An 18,252-nucleotide genomic window follows, 5' to 3' on the forward strand; every position below is an offset into this window, starting at 1 on the left:
ATTGATGTCCTTTCCTTCCAAGTAAGGTTTAAGTCTTTGACCGTTCACCACTTGTTTCGTTTGTTCTTGGACATATTTTATCTCCACATCACCAAATTGACCCACTTTTGTGATGACATATGGGCCCATCCATTTGCTCTTTAACTTACCCGGAAACAACTTCAACCTTGAGTTGTACAACAACACCTTTTGACCCACTTCAAAAGTCTGTTTTCTTAACTTTGCATCATGGACCTTTTTGAGTTTGTCTTTGTAGGAGGAAGCACATTCATACGCTTCATCCCGGATTTCCTCAATCTCATTCAACTTCAACTTTCTCAATTCACCCGCTTCCTTATAATCCGTGTTAACATTAATGATCGCCCAAAGTGCCTTATGTGCCAACTCCATTGGTAAATGGCACCCTTTCCCATAAACTAACCGATAAGGAGTTGTGCCAATTGGAGTTTTGTAGGCGGTGCGATACGCCCATAATGAATCATTCAACTTAGAAGACCAATCCTTCCTATCGACCCGCACCGTCTTCATCAAGATTTCTTTGATTTGGCGATTGGACACTTCAACTTGTCCACTTGTTTGTGGATGATAAGGAGTAGCAATTCTGTGATTCACATTGTACCTCTTTAAAAGTTTCCCAAAATTGAAATTCTTGAAATGTGACCCACCATCACTTATAATAACCCGCGGGATACCAAACCGAGCAAAGATGTTTGATTGGACGAATTTACAAACTACCGAATGATCATTTGTTCTTGTTGCTACCGCTTCTACCCACTTGGACACATAATCAACCGCAACCAAGATATATAAAAACCCATTCAAGTTTGAAAACGGGCCCATAAAGTCAATTCCCCAAACATCAAAAATCTCTAACACCAAAATTGGTTGCAATGGCATTTCATCCCGTTTCAATATACTACCCAACTTTTGACAATTCAAGCAATGTCGGGCATACTCACTTGCATCTTTAAAAATCGTGGGCCAATAAAACCCACATTGGAGCACCCGGTAACCCGTATTTTGACCGCTAAGATGACCTCCACACGCCGATGCATGTGCATGAGTCAAAACATCCCACACTTCATAATCGGGAATACACCTCCTTATCATTTGATCCGAACCAATCTTGAACAAATCCGGTTCATCCCAAATATATTGTTTCACTTGGGCCATGAACTGTTGTCTTCTTTTCTTCACCCAATAACTTGGAATAGACCCCGCTGCTAAATAATTCACAAAGTGAGCATACCACGGTGTAGTCGACACAGCTAACAATTGTTCATCGGGAAACCGTTCGTTTATCTCCATCAGGTCATCAACACCCTCTAACGGAATTCGAGATAGGTGATCCGCCAATACATTCTCACACCCTTTTTTATCCCGAACTTCTAAATCAAACTCTTGGAAAAGCAATACCCATCTAATTAATCGTGCTTTTGCATCCTTCTTCTCCATCATATATCGAACCGCGCTATGGTCCGAATAAACGATCACCTTACTCCACCAAATGTACGAGCGAAACTTATCCAAAGCATACACCACCGCAAGCAATTCTTTTTCAATGGTTGTATAATTAAGTTGGGCTTCGAATAAAGTTTTACTCGCATAATAAATTACCACCGGCTTTTTATCAACTCTTTGACGCAATACCGCTCCAATAGTAGTGTCACTTGCATCACACATGATCTCAAACGGCTTTGACCAATCCGGTGGTTGTAGAATGGGAGCTTTCATCAACTGTTCCTTCAAAACATTAAAAGTTTGCACACACTCATTAGTAAAATCAAAAGGAGCATATTTTAATAATAAATTACATAAAGGTTTTGTGATAACACTAAAGTCTTTAATAAATCTTCTATAAAAACCCGCATGCCCCAAAAATGACCTTACCCCTTTAATGTTTTTAGGTGGAGGTAAAGATGATATTACCCGAACCTTTGCCTTATCCACTTCCATTCCCCTTTCCGAAATCACGTGACCCAACACAATACCCTCTTGTACCATGAAGTGACTTTTCTCCCAACTTAGAACTAAATTTGTCTCAACACATCTTTTTAAAACTTTTTCTAATTCATTGAGACATTTTTCATAAGTTGGGCCAAAAATGGAAAAGTCATCCATAAATACCTCGAGTGATTCCCCGACCATATCCGAAAAAATACTCATCATACAACGTTGGAATGTGGCCGGGGCATTACATAAGCCGAATGGCATTCACCAAAAAGCAAAAGTGTCATACGGACAGGTGAAAGTGGTCTTGTGTTGGTCATCTGGGGTGAATGGCAATTTGGTTATAACCCGAGTACCCATCCAAAAAACAATAATACTTTTGCCCCGATAATTTTTCAATAATTTGGTCAATAAAAGGTAATGGAAAATGGTCTTTAGATGTAGCGGCATTTAATTTGCGATAATCAATGCAAACTCGCCACCCGGTGACCAGTCGGGTGGCGATTTGTTCACCGCCTTCATCTTTTATTACCTGTATACCTGCTTTTTTCGGTACCACCTGTGTAGGACTTACCCATGCGCTATCCAAGATAAGATAGATGATTCCCGCATCCAACCACTTGATTACCTCTTTCTTCACAACTTCTCTCAAATTGGGATTCAACCTTCTTTGAGTCTCTCGGTTTGGTTTTGCCTCCTCATTGGTGATGATTTTGTGCATAACTATAGATGGAATAATGTCTTTTAAATCGGCAATTGTCCAACCTATGGCAGCCTTGTTCGCCTTCAACACCTTCAACAATTGTTGTTCTTGGGCCTCTTCCAAATTAGATGCAATAATGACCGGTAATGTGTCATTATCCCCCAAAAACGCATACTTCAAGTGGCTTGGCAAATCCTTCAATTCTAACTATAGTGGACTTTCCAATGACGGTTTAGTACCCGAATCTATCACAGCCGGTAGACTTTCAATTTGATGAGTCCATGGTGGTCGTCCTTCTTTAACCGCCAACACGTCTTTATTTTTCTCTTCCATCCTCAATGCAAAAAGATGTACCTGTTCAGAAAAATCACAAACACATGCTTCCAAAACATCGTCCTCAAAATCATGCGGTTCACACGTGTCAACAATATCTGCCATGAAACACTCATCACCACATAAAGCATTAGATCCGTTAGTGAGCACATTTAATCTCATTTTTCTATTTCCAAAAGCCATATCAACTGCGCCCGATCGACAGTCAATAATAGCATGAGCGGTGTTTAAAAACGGTCGACCCAATATAACATTTTGTTGTTGGGTCAAATCAACCGATGAGTAGTCCAAGACCAAAAAATCAACCGGATAGTAAAATTCTTCAACTTTTACTATCACATCCCGCACAATTCCTCGGGGGAGTTTATGAGATAAATCGGCTAACACAACCGTTGTCTCGACTCGTTTTAAAGAACCAAAATCATATTGGTCATATAAACCCCCCGGAAGAATACTTACTCCGGCCCCAAGATCTAGTAACGCCTTAGACATTTGAAAATCGCCTACTTGAATGTTAATTAAAGGCGTTCCCGGATCTTGAAGATTAGGAGGAAGATCTCCTTTTAAAACAGCACTTACCCGCTCAGTTAAATCCACTCGTAGAGACACTTTTTGTTGCCTCTTTTGAGTGCATAATTCTTATAAAAATTTTGCATATGCGGGTACTTGCTTGATTGCCTCAAGTAAAGGTAAATTCACTTTTACTTGCTTAAAAACTTCCCACGTCTCTTCTTTTTGAGGACCCCTTCTTGAAATGATATTTTTCTTACCCGGGTCGAGTAAAGCCGAAGGAAATGGAACCACTTTTGGTTCTACTTCCTTATTTTCATCATTTAAATTTGAAGTTTGACCCGGATTTTTTAACGGTTTTTCAAAAGTGACATGTTTAGTGGGTTTAGTTATTACTATTTCATCATCACTTTCGTTACCCGTAATATCCTCAACTTCCCCATCAACCACACCCGGTGATAAATCTTTTTTATATTCTTTACCACTTCTTAAAACACTCACGTGGTTAATAGGAACATTACGAGAAGAGTTATGGGAGGAATTTACCTTTGTGTCGCTTGGTAATTGACCTTTATTCTTTTTCAACTCGGACACTTCAGTTGCGATTTGGCCCATTTGTGTAGTCAAAGATTGATGGCATTGTCTCTAACTTCATCCTTTTTCATTCGCGCTTCATCAAGTTGATTTCTTCGTTGCATGTCTTGTTGCATCAACTTCAACATGTCCATAACCTCATTACCACTCGATGAACTTTGACCCGTTGACCCGCTTTGACCGCCACCCCCTTGACCTTGAAATCCTTTATTATTCCCTCCATGATAATTACCTTGGTTATTATATTGTTGGCGAGGAACATAATTGCCTTGATTTCCTTGAAAATTCGGGTTAGATTGAGTGGCCGGATTTCCATAACGAAAATTCGGGTGATTTCTTAACCCGGGGTGGTAGGTGTTGGAGTTCATGTTGTAATTTCTACCACCACCACCTTGAAGTGCATTTACTTCTTCCACCGGTGCTTGACCTACCGTACATACCTCCGTTGCATGACCCAACTCGTTGCAATTTGTACAAACATTGATGACTTGATTAGTGGTTTGTACAATTCCTTCCTCCACAGCTTGCACTTGGGGTCTACCAATCGCCGGTCTCACTCTTCTACCTGTTTGAGCCATTCTCTTTGAGGTAACCGCCATTTGTTCCAAATATGCCCAATCGTCTTGTTCATAATTGGTATCAAATGTACCATTAGTAATCGACCGCAAATCCCGTTCATCCTCCATACTCAAACCCTCATGAAACGCATTCAACAATTCCCATAACGCAATACCATGATGAGGACAATTCTTGATCATCATGTTAAACCTCTCGAATGCTTCATGAAACATTTCCCCCGTTTGTTGTTGGAAGGTTCTCAAACTTCTTCTCGCATCATTGGTCTTTTGGGCCGTGTAAAATTCTTCTAAAAATCTTTGTTGCATCTCGGCCCAAGTATAAACAGACGCGGAAGGCAAAGTGTAAAACCATCTCTTTGCCTTGTCTTCCAATGAAAACTGAAATAAAACCAACTTTACCTCATCCGTTGTAAAACCTTAACCCCCAATTTTGTTGCAAATGGAGTCATATGCCTCCAAGTGGAAGTAAGGTTCCTCCGTTGCTAGACCTTTATACTTCGGAAGACTTTGAAGGGAATTGGTTCTTACTTCAAATGTCCTCCCTTGAGGATTGAGAGGGATAACCACCGGAGACGGATTATTAGTAATTATGGGTCGGAAATGGGCTTCAATCCCCCTTACCATCTCTCTTGCATGCCTTCTTGGTACACCCAAGGGTACCCTTGGTTGACCCATTTTCCTATAAACGGGCCTTGGCTGCGCAAACTGTTGTTGAAACTGTGGTTGGGGCATTTGCGGTTGAAATTGTTGTTCTTGATGTTGCCCTTGTGGTTGTTGAACAATTGGTGGCGGTTGAACTTGATTAACAACAACCGGTGGTTGTTGTTGAACTTGTTGAACTGGTGGTTTAGCTTGTTGTATAACTGGCGGCTGTTGAATAGGTTGTTGGACAACAACCGGCGGTGGTTGTTGTCGATTAAGCTCTTGCACTTGTTGCGGTTGTTTCCACTGACCATAACCAAAAGTTCCCGGATTTACCATTTTTCCTCCATCACCTCCCATGTAGTACCCTTCCACTTCATACCCCTCAAATTCACTGTCAAACCCATATCCGTATCCGTCACCTTGTGATCTTGAATGTTGCATAAACAGTTGAGGTTGATATTGGTAGTTTGATTGTGATGGTTGAAAGGTTGGTTGTTGATGTTGTTGAGATGACGACGCACCAAATGTAGGAAAAAGGTTGGTAATAGGTGGCAATGTGGATGATGTTGCATAGGTGAATTGGGCAGCTATGGGTTCGGTTGTGACAGGTGGTTGTTGGAGTTCACTTGATGCTGTAGATACATTAGTATTGATTGGTGGATTTGGTGGAGGTGTAGTCGGGGCTGGTTGACCCGAAGTGGAAACTGGTGAATCCATATTGCTGTTTGATGTAGTTGGAGAACCAAGAAACTTATTCTCCCTGAGCAAGACTCGATTTCTTCAAAGCATTCTGTCAATTTCGTGATCGATTACTAGTGGTGATGACCTGTTAGATCTTCTAGTATGCATACACCTGTAGGTACCTGCACACAAACACAACCAGCGTAAACCCGAAATTAACAAACAAAAACTACTAACTAACACACGTTGCGCACTACTCCCCGGCAACGGCGCCAAAATTTGACGTGAGGTCGAAGACTCACTCAAAGATAAACCGATTACAACTAATTAGATAGCGGTAAGCGGGTGTCGAACACAGAGAGTTTGTGGAAAATGTGTTAATAAGTAGCTATAAAATTTAACTATATTAAACTAAGTGCAGAAAATAAATTCGATGATTTGGTTGATAGATTTGATTAACGAAAATAACTAAAACTATTAAACGAGTTTTTAAACAATAAGAGAAACAATGCTCTCTCCCGATTTCAGGTTTTCAACATTGATACAGTTAACGTTTACTTGTGGGGTTAACTATATAAACATAGTTCGTGAAAATGCGTTTAACAGTGATAAAAGAGGACCAAGTACTTGAATTATGAAAACGCAAGGTTGTCACTCAATAATCAGTTTTATATAGTTAACCATACTTCCCTTGTATTAAATCCCGATTGCCTATGGCACCGAGAACGGATAATCAAGAACACGGGATTACACTATATTAACAATTACTAATCAAAATCATAATCACCACATTAATCCAATCATATAATCAAAACACTATCCCACAAATATCATAAACAAATAACAAGTAATCAATTGAAAAACCTTACAATTCGGGAGAGAACATAAAGAGTACTAGCCACACATTGTTTGATTAATCATCACCTCAATTAAGATAATCCAATGAATCATAAACTCAAATCAATGATTATAATCACCAAAGTGTTGATCTTAGGCTCCAAAAATCACTTAGAGTTGTTTTAGAATGAAAGATAATCCAAAAGTCTCCCAAAAACCGATTAAAATAAGAAAATAAAATGGCAGTTACGACATGAACCGTGGCCCACGGTTCACACCTGGGTCACGGTGTTCTTCTAGAAATTCTGGACCGTGGCCCACGGTTCAACCGTGGGTCACGGTGGTCCTCACGGTGAGACAGAGTGCCACGGTACGGTGGCCTTCTGTCTAGTTGATCTTCTTTGGACCGTGGCCCACGGTGTGAACCGTGGGTCACGGTGGACACCAACCATGCACCCTTGCTTTCACTTATTTTTGACTTCTTTTACATCTCCGGTTCCTTGGGTTTCTTCGTTATACACCATACTCGCTCCGGAACCTCCTTTGTACCTACAATTCATCAATAATACCGCAGTCATCTAATTCCACCAAATAAACCAATACAAAACATGATAATTACGGCTTTAAATCAAATAAGGGTTGTCCCATGGACCACCCGTCACTCGATTTAGATTTCGAGCTCGAGCCGAGCCAACTAGATCAAAATTCGAGCCGAGCCCGAGCCAGCTTGGCTTGTGAACACCCATAATTTAATTAAGATAAACTATAATACTTTTTGACCAAAAATTTCTATTAAGAATAAGAGTGTTTTATATGAGATGAATTTCATTCACATTAAAATGTTTTAACATATTCTAAATGAAGTTTGATTGATATAAAATATCATTATACAAATGCTCGACCCGCTACCATCTCTTTATTAGACACGATGCAATAATCAACATGATATTATTAATTTAATATTAAAATATTCAAGACATTGATCGAATACATCATATTCATATCTCTTTCCAAGCCTTCTCCAAAGGACCTATAAAATATCCATTGACCCTGAATAACTTTTGTCATCATCACTTCCATTTGAGTTTCTGGTCTAATTGGCTGCAAGCTTGCAAATTCTTCATTGACGAGACAACTTAGGCTTCGCGTGATCTTATGAAGAACACGTAAAATCCGTTTATAAGGATTCTTAAAATATAACTTGAGTGTCGTTTATTTGCTTTACACCATTTGAAATCTCCATCTGGAATTCATTTCAAGGACGAATTGGTATAACAAGTCGATAAAGTGTGCAAATCTTATCCCTAAAACAAAATTAGATTCGATTTCATTAAAGTCCTAGATTACATTAATTCCTAAAAACACATAAAATAAAAACACAAAAATAAAAACAACAAATTAAAAATCTTAGCATGGTTGGTCCTAGGTACTAGGTTATAAAGTTTTTTTAGAATTTGTTTCTTAACTTATCCATAAAAAGTAAAAATAAAAACTAAACATGCTAAATATTTTTCGGAGTCGATAGCTTAACTCACGGTTATGTCAGTTTAGTTCATGGGATAAAGGTGGAGTACCTCCATTGCGGTTTCTACAGCTTCTCCTAGGTAAAGTTTATGCCAGTGACCGTTTACCTTAAAGCTATGTCCATATTTTTGAACTAGTTCAACGGTTCCAAACTCAAAAACTTCATTAACTGTGAAAGGTCTGGACCATCTAGACTTCAATTTTCCAGAAAATAAACTAAGTCGAGAGTTATATAGAAGTACCTGGTCTCCCGATTTAAACTTTTATTCACATTTTAGACGTGCATCGTGAAGTCTTTTCGTCCTTTCTTTGTAGATCCTTGAATTGTCATAAGCTTGTGCCCTGAGTTCATCTAGCTAGTTCAGCTTCATGAATATGTTTTTCCCAGCGGATTGCAAATCAAGGTTGGCAGTTTTAAGTGCTCAATATGCTTTGTATTCGAGATCTTGAAGATAACATGCCTTTCCATAGACCAATTTGAACGGTGTTGTGCCTATACGAGTTTTTAAGCGAAACGAAAAGCCCACAGAACGTCGTCTAATTTCTCCGACCAATCTCTGCGTTTATGACTTACAGTTTTTTCCTTTGTTTGTTCATTTGATACCCCGATTGATGACTTCCACCTGACCACTTGTTTGTGGGTTATAAGGTGTAGCGGGTCGATGATGCACTCCATATCTTGTTAATACTTTCTCCATTTGCGCATTATAGAAATGTGTTCCTCGATAGTTTATCAACTCCTTGGGGATACCGAAATGAGCGAATAATTTCTTCAGGAATTTGACCATCATCCAAGCATCATTATTGGGTAAAGCTTGATCTTCAACCCATTTAGATACATAATCCACTACAACTAGGATGTAATGATGACCAAATTGTAAGGCCCCGGTACCGGTGCCTTACTTTAGCGTTGAATTTACTCATAAACACAGTTCTAAATATCATAGTAAATTAAAACTTTTTGCAGAATATAAAACTTCAACCATATATTACACAATTATTCAAATATTTTCATAGCAATAAAACTCTTGTCTTTAAACATAATATTAAAAGTCATATTAGAACATCATAACATTCTTCTAAAGATGTCAGCCTCTTCAATCCAATGCCATGTGTCTTCACTTAAGCAAGTTTCCCTAGCCTATTCGCATGTGTGCATACTAAAAGTCAGCTATGATGAGTGAGTTCTAGTTAATCAGGCAACATACATTTCATACACATACTTACATATACGCATCCGAAGACACATATTAGATACTTAGCCTGTTATCTGTCACACCCCCATCTAAGGCCTAGGAGTATGACCCATAAGTTGGTATCGTAATTGTAAATAAATCAGAGTTACGTTTATTTGCGGAAGACTTATAAAATTATAAGGATCGAAAGTGTAATATTTATATTTACAAACAAAAGACGGGATTATAAAGATACCCATTTAAGTTGTACAAAAGATTAGTTGTTTATGTTTTACAAAACCACCATATATATTAAGTTCACAAAAAGAATCCGAGCCATCGGATATTCAAAGCACTTCGTCATTCCAAGTGCTAAACTTGTTCACCTGTAAAATGTAAGAAAATACGTCAGCAACGAATGCTGATGAACACGCTGACGCAAAAATACTTCTTTTACTTAATTACCCCTCGAGACTACGCCTGTATCGGCCCAACGTGGCTTAGGAATAACCAAGTCAAATAACACATTATAAACTAGAGCCTCTACACTAAGTCACCTCACGAACACCGCAGCGTTCGACTTCATTAAGTACCCGTAAATATACACATACGGTCGTACTCCCTGCAGGAGAGCATCCTACGACCAAGGGTGGTGCGATCATGCCCATACATCGCATAGTACCACCTATGTAAGGATCCAGACATATGTATACCACAGCCTGAGGGCTAGGTTCATACCCATAGTTATAATGGTTTTAGGAACACATAGTTCCTTGTAAACAATTTCATATAACAAGTTGACTCATTTTGAAAACAAGTTTAAAAGTTTGGGGGCGTATTCACCTTGTCTCTTTAGGATCGGCTTCACTCACCGTCCAAGGGTCTTTCCCTTACTTTATCTCGAACCTATAGTTACGAGTATAAATATTTGTTAGCCGGATACACGATCCGGCTTAAGACCTTTAGTATTATATCTCAATCCTCGATTGAACCTTTAGTTCAATTCTTATTTACTTGAAAACCTCTTGTTTAAAAGTAAACTATAAACCTTTAGTTTATATTCAAAACCCGACGTTTCTTCTTCTCCAAGAAACATAATCTTTTCTCTTATTATTTAAGAATACTCTTTATTCATTAAATAATATTCATAAAGAATATTTACATATATACTTACACACATATATATGTATTCTACAATATTCAACATCTTATCATTCATTCAATTCTTTGTTATGTTTTCTTTTCTTTTATCGAGGTATCGAGTATATCCTCGACTTTAGGCCTAAGCCTTGAATATAATATTGAATTATATTAAATTCGTTATTACGCCTAACCTTAATGGCGTACCAAAATCCTAGGGACTTGAGCAGCAATCCGACACCGCTTCACTTCTCGATTATCAAACGAGTACACCAAACTTTAATACTCGTTGATACGCTTATCGAGACTCGTTGTCATTTCAACAACACCTTCTTGGTATGTGGGTGGAGGGTGGCACAACTTTGAGGAAACGTTGTACACAAACGAGGTTTCGGGCACGCTTATCGACGCAAATCGTTTATATGAACTTGGAATTCTAGTGAGATGTTAGAGAGAGAAAGGAAAGCAGGTTTTGGTGTGAGTTGAACTGAATCCCGAGCCCGCTATTTATAGACCTCAAATTGGACCCCATCGCGGTACGCGATGGGTCACTGGACAGACCTATCGTGTACCGCGATATAGGTCTGTCGAGTCACAGGGTATAAGTCTGTCGAGTCACAGGGTAGACCTGCCACGTGTCGACACGTGGCAGGCACCGCTACACGTGGCAGCAGTGTTGCCACGTGGTGACACGTGGCAGCACCTAGTGGCACACGTGTCACACTTTGTCAGACACCCCATCGCGGTACGCGATGGGTGTCTCTTCTGACTCATCGCGTAGCGCGTTGGGTCAGGAAAATCAATTTTTCATTTTTAACACTCTAGTTTGGATTTTGGCAATTTTAGTCCCTAGACTTTGGAAAGTTGATACTTTGAACTCAAAATTTTCACGGTGTTACATTATCCTTCCTTCGTACATACATATAGTCTTTTTTACATACATACATTCTTTCATACATTCATACTTACATACTACATCCATAACTATCTTTACTATTTCAGATATTTGTAGGGTTTGATCCCTCCTATCTCAGATATTATTAGGGTTTGGTCCCTTCTTTCCATACAACTATTCATATATTTCATGATACACACACACACACACATACATGTACTATCATACATACTCTTAATCTTTTCCATATCATTCATTAAACATTCACATAACATACACTTACTACTTAAGGTAAGTGTATTAACTAATCACATCTAGTATGCACACAACCCCGAAAACATAACAAGGAAATGGGGCTAGAAACTCACATGTGTCATGTTCTTCTCCGAGTTAACGCTAATACCCTTCCTTAGTTGTGCATGGCTAACTGCGTAATAATTATAAGTATCAATTAGCTATCTTTAACTATATCATACTTCTAGGTTAGTAAAATCCCTAGCTAACAGGGTCAGGGGCAGCGCCCCTACTAGCGGGGTCTATCGGTGGGAGCCCCTAGCAGGGTTCAAGGGGCGGAGCCCCTGGTTGGGGTCGACCTGCCAGGTCAGCTTGGAAAAATTTTATTTTCATTAATAGGTCTTTACTAAAAATCCATCAGAAAACTGAAGTTTGAACCAATTGAATCGAACCACAATTCTAATCGAGTCGAATCAAGGATTCTAATCGAATCAAATCACAATTCTAATTTAGTCAAATCACTTATTCTAATCGAATCGAATCACAATTCTAATCGAGTCGAACCACTGATTCTTCTCAAATTGAATACTGGTTCTAATCGAATCAAATTGTTGATTCTAATCGAATCGAATAATGGTTCTAATCGAACGAATCACTGATTCTAATTGAATTGAATGCTGGTTCTAATCGAAATGAGTCATATTAATCGAATGGAACGAAATTTCCAATCGAATCGAATTACTCATTCGATTCGATTCGTTAGTTGATTCGATTTGTTTACTTTTCGTTCGAATCGAGTTCCTAATCCATAACTATCTTTACTATTTCAGATATTTGTAGGGTTTGATCCCTCCTATCTCAGATATTATTAGGGTTTGGTCCCTTCTTTCCATACAACTATTCATATATTTCATGATACACACACACACACACATACATGTACTATCATACATACTCTTAATCTTTTCCATATCATTCATTAAACATTCACATAACATACACTTACTACTTAAGGTAAGTGTATTAACTAATCACATCGAGTATGCACACAACCCCGAAAACATAACAAGGAAATGGGGCTAGAAACTCACATGTGTCATGTTCTTCTCCGAGTTAACGCTAATACCCTTCCTTAGTTGTGCATGGCTAACTGCGTAATAATTATAAGTATCAATTAGCTATCTTTAACTATATCATACTTCTAGGTTAGTAAAATCCCTAGCTAACAGGGTCAGGGGCAGCGCCTCTACTAGCGGGGTCTATCGGTGGGAGCCCCTAGCAGGGTTCAAGGGGCGGAGCCCCTGGTTGGGGTCGACCTGCCAGGTCAGCTTGGAAAAATTTTATTTTCATTAATAGGTCTTTACTAAAAATCCATCAGAAAACTGAAGTTTGAACCAATTGAATCGAACCACAATTCTAATCGAGTCGAATCAAGGATTCTAATCGAATCAAATCACAATTCTAATTTAGTCAAATCACTTATTCTAATCGAATCGAATCACAATTCTAATCGAGTCGAACCACTGATTCTTCTCAAATTGAATACTGGTTCTAATCGAATCAAATTGTTGATTCTAATCGAATCGAATACTGGTTCTAATCGAACGAATCACTGATTCTAATTGAATTGAATGCTGGTTCTAATCGAAATGAGTCATATTAATCGAATGGAACGAAATTTCCAATCGAATCGAATTACTCATTCGATTCGATTCGTTAGTTGATTCGATTTGTTTACTTTTCGTTCGAATCGAGTTCCTAAGGGACTCGATTCAAATCTGGTTTCCATTTCCATCACTTTCCAGCCTTTCCTTTAAACTCGTTTTGCCCGTCTTGCATAAGAAACGAGCCTTGGACTATAAACATATTGTTTCCTTGCACTAACCCGGTCCAAACGCTACCCTTTTGGGCCAGTTTCGACTCACACATGCTTTTTCAAAACCAAGTTTATATTTTTTATATTTTTCTTTCATACTGAAGCCTGATTTGTCCTAATGTCGAGCCCTAGGGTAAAACATTCTTAAAAACTCAACCTTTATACCTAAGCATGCGTTTGGTTTGGTTCAGATCCCTAACTTTTCTTTCAGCTCGGATCTAAGTCTTTTGAGTGTGTGTAGGAGACTGGATGAATGAAATGAGGGTTTTGGGGTTTTAGGAAGGCTTAAGGGTCTTTATATACCTTTAGCTCGTGGACCTAAGGCCCATCACCATTCCTTATTCCATCTTTTATTGTTCAATCTTACACTCTATAATCATTATATGGAGCTCAATATGTAAACATGAAAAATATTTGATTTGTTGACCTCTAATGTATCTTCTTATTCCCTTTTTGACTTTTTGGTGAAACCCGAAAATCATCTACTAACTTAATAGATGTGCCAGCATCTTCAGGAGACACAACATCCACAACACTTTTATATACTACTACAACTCAACAGAAAACATATTAACCATCAATAATATGATGACAATAAAGACAACTAATAAAAAGTTTGTTATTAACCTTCGAACTTCATAACTGATGCGCGCCGCCAACATGTATAAAAGTTGCACCAAGCATTTGAACAAAAGTCCATTATTCAATTCCTGATAAAAGGTTGTTCCTTTCAAATTACCATCCCAAGATGTAGATTATCATAGTTTTGTTCCAAAAAACTCGTGGACAAATTCAAGTTTGTCATCATAGTCTCTATATATATAACATATAAATCATAGTATATGTCCAGCTCTAAATTACACAGATCAACAGAAAAATTCACACCATAAGCATCAAAACCATAAACAAATATGATGACACAATTAAAAAGTAATTTGAAGTAAACTCGAGGCTCAGGTCGGTATGACGGCTACAACATACATTGCTACGCCAAAAACCGAACATCATCATAGCCATAAACTGATCTGAAGAGGTGGAATCACAATAGGTTCCGCTCCGCACCATGGAAGTTGCCATGCCTATGAGCAAAACATCATCACAACTAAAAACGAACGCCATTAAATTTGTAATGAGGCAGTCTTCCTTTCTTTCATGTGGACAACCAAGCCATCTCAGTTGCCAATCCAATACAGCATAGACTCCGATACACATCATTGCCAAGCCAAAGTCAAGTTATTTAAGAAGCTACAGTTAAATGATAATAAAATTTATTCAAAGAGACAACGGAGCAGCACAAAAAGTGCAGCTCACCATCTTAGGCCTGCAGAAAAGGGCAACCAGACCACCGTCACCACCAACCATCGTCGGGGTTTTAAACAATAGGTCAAAACATCACCACCGGACCCCTGCCGTCAGCACGACACCTAGGGTTTCCATTTCGAAACCATAAATAAGGTAATGCAAGCGATGTGAGAACGGTGTTGTGATGACGGTTGTGGTTGAAGATGGCTGCGATGATATCAACAGACAGAGCCTAGTACAACATAATAAGATGCTAAAAGTATAACATTATAAGCTGTAAAGAGTTGAATGAGGCTCAGGAAACAACAGTCTTTGTAAAACTCAAAACAGACAAAGATGCATTTACTCTGTTTCTCTCTAATAAACAAAGGTTAATACTCAGGTGTAAAACCATCACAGTTCAAAAAACAGTAAACATATTGGCTCCTTTTATATTTCATAGAAACATCCAAACGATTTACAATGAAGTGGCAGGTAAGCGGGCAACAAGCTGCGCTGCAACCCCCTTTTGGATAGCAAACCCAATCCGACTAAAAACAAAGTTTTGATTCTTATGGGCTGATACGTTACTATACATATCCAAATCAAAACCCTAAGTCACCAAATAGGTATTATTGACGACTGGCCTCCATATTGTATGGAAACCCACGTCCATAATGAGCCACCGGAAGCCAGCGATAGTCAGAATCACAACAGTCATATCAGAGAACCCGGCAACAAAAGTAATCAACCTCCAATCAGACATGCAGAATAAGATTTGATGGAAAAGTCTCCCACACCAAACAATCAAGTCTCCTAGTCAGTCCATGCTTCCAGGCTTCTAGCCAAACCTGACTAAGAATTCCCAACATCATTTTCGGCATTCCTTCTTTCAAGTTCAGCCTGTCTAATTAGGTTCTCCTCATGGCATTTTTGGAATAGTCTCATAAAATTGAAAAGGATTTCAGTAGCTGCCCAAATATAAAACGCACATAATTAGGTCAGTTAGAGATAAAATACACGCTAAATTGACTTGTTTATAACTCAACATGCCAACACTTCCACATAAAAAATTTGATGTTACTCTAAATAGTTGTTTGAAAGTTACCTTGTTCGAAAGGGCATCTGGCAGGGTCTTCACCAAAATATAGGGCCAACCCATCAGCAGATTTAACCTGTAAAGTTAAAAATTAAGTGGATTATAATAATCCAAAAGGCAACTTTCTTATAAATTACAATAAAAGAAAATCATATATGAAAGGAACTAAATTTCATTTGATTTCTGTTTTAGAGAACATGCTTTCAAAATGAGCATTAAGAGCCTATTTTATAATCTTATAATAGTAAAATGTATGTAGATTTACCACAGCAGAATAGTAAATTGTAACACTTGTCATTTCTGCCTCGGCATGCTTAATGAACCGCTTCAATGTCTGACAACGTCATGGAAGGAATGAAAAAACACCATGTAATGATATATTATCATGTAGTCTTTATAGCAAGTTTACTTACCGAGTGAAAACCTGCAGATATAGGGCCATCGTTTGCACACGCATCTAGTTCTTGCTTCATTTTTCTTAGTCCGTTGCTAAGGGCCAGCATTTCATCTGCTAAAGTCTTCAATTGTATCTGCAATTTAACGCATTCATAAGTCATCTACTAACAAGTCTATGCAAAAATCAGATTAGTTTAAACCTTTGTTGCAGCTTCTAGGTTAACAAGATCATCTGGGAATTCTATAAGATCCGGTGATTTGTTGGCAAAAAGCTGTACAATAGAAAAATATTAGTATGAATCAAAACAAGAAATTGTACATTAATTGTTAGGGGTTGTTGTACCTTACAGAGATAATGCATTAAGATCATCCTGCTGTTTAAAGTGTGTGTATCTTCCAGTCTCAAAAGAGCATCCAACTTGAAACCAACTGCTGCACCTGCAGATTCCGGATCACATGAACCAATTATAGATAAATACGTATGATCTATCACTTAAGACGGATTTAGTGATGTTATTACCTCTAGCAGTTCCTTGATTTAATGTATTCCCCAAATATAATATTCTCTTCATAACTTCCTTCAATTTCACAGACTTACAGACCTGATAAACCAACAACAGAACTCGATCAGGTACAAATTATAAAAACAAATAGGACTATAGCATTAGTTTATAGCAATGTAACACCTCGTCACACGCAGCTTTTACAGTATTTAAATTATTCTTGAAATCTGCAAGCTGGAAAGAAGTCGGATTGAGATAATAAAATATAAAAGACGAGAACAAGTAAGAATTAGCAGGCATATCACAAACCTGAGAATTAAACTGAAATATGATCAAAAAGATATTTAACTTTGCCTCTATACGTGGCACCTTCATTAGCTCCAGAAAATACTGCAATACAGTTAAATTCTTGAGTGTTAGAAGGCATGATCATGATAACCAAAACTATTAAGTAAATTAGAATCTAAGTCCTCTAAACATCTATAAATTATGGATTGGTTACTTTAAAAAGTTCATTTTCACTCGTTGTCTTTTATATGACAAAGTGTCTCCTTTTCAGTCATTTAACTTAACGTCCATCCAATTGACCAGTTAAGTGGCAGCATGTGTAGCTCATGTGGTACAACGAGCGAAACTGGACTTTTTAAAGTACCCAATCCATAATTTAGTGATGTTTAAAGGACAAAATATTGTAATGTAGTCAAATAAAAAATGCAAGCTATAAGCCTTGATCAAAGAATATCATAGGACCATTTTTTGTGATTAATTTAAAATATATGAGTACTATCTGAATAGATTAGAATAATGGTTTAATGATCTTGACACTCACTTGTTCACACTGTCCCAGTTTTTCCACGTCACCGGCGTAATTCTAAACAATCACAATGCAGATAAATCAGATAATCAAATGGAAGAATCAAGAAAAGTAAATGTATCTAACAAGTTATGGTTTCACCTTGAGTTGCTCCATTTCTTCTTTTGTAGGACAGAATTTGAGAATAGCTTCTATTTGATCAACATCTAAAAGTGCGTCATTCATAGCCAAAATTCCGACCTAATTATCCAAATTAAGAGAAATTTGTAATTATCATTAAACCTCATACGAATTTAAGCTAATTATTTAAATTCAGAGTTAAGAAGCCAATTAGATAATGATATTCATACTTACCACCATATCAGGAGGTGGCATTTTAACCTTTGTAAGCATGATATCCACGATAGTGGCCCTCCTTAGATAAATACAAGCATGCAAATTACTTATGTAATTTTGACTATCAACATTCATTATTGTTAGTTAC

General features: G+C 37.9%; 1 protein-coding gene across 1 annotated transcript; it reads right to left on the minus strand.

Annotated features, from left to right (window-relative positions):
* Positions 1–15,811: 15,811 nt before the first annotated feature.
* Positions 15,812–18,239, minus strand: LOC143558038 (putative formin-like protein 15b). Its single transcript, XM_077046970.1, has 11 exons — positions 18,123–18,239; positions 17,910–18,008; positions 17,784–17,825; positions 17,138–17,263; positions 16,972–17,053; positions 16,795–16,889; positions 16,652–16,723; positions 16,469–16,585; positions 16,321–16,389; positions 16,065–16,131; positions 15,812–15,927 (listed from the first exon to the last, which is right to left on the minus strand). The coding sequence occupies exons 1-11, from the start codon at positions 18,237–18,239 to the stop codon at positions 15,812–15,814; spliced, it is 1,002 nt and encodes a 333-aa protein (XP_076903085.1).
* Between the last annotated feature and the right edge of the window lie 13 nt (positions 18,240–18,252).

This window comes from Bidens hawaiensis, unplaced genomic scaffold, assembly GCF_021521415.1.
Source record: "Bidens hawaiensis isolate Kalapana, Puna unplaced genomic scaffold, B.hawaiensis_p1.1 tig00001087_1, whole genome shotgun sequence".
NCBI classification, from domain to species: domain Eukaryota; kingdom Viridiplantae; phylum Streptophyta; class Magnoliopsida; order Asterales; family Asteraceae; genus Bidens; species Bidens hawaiensis.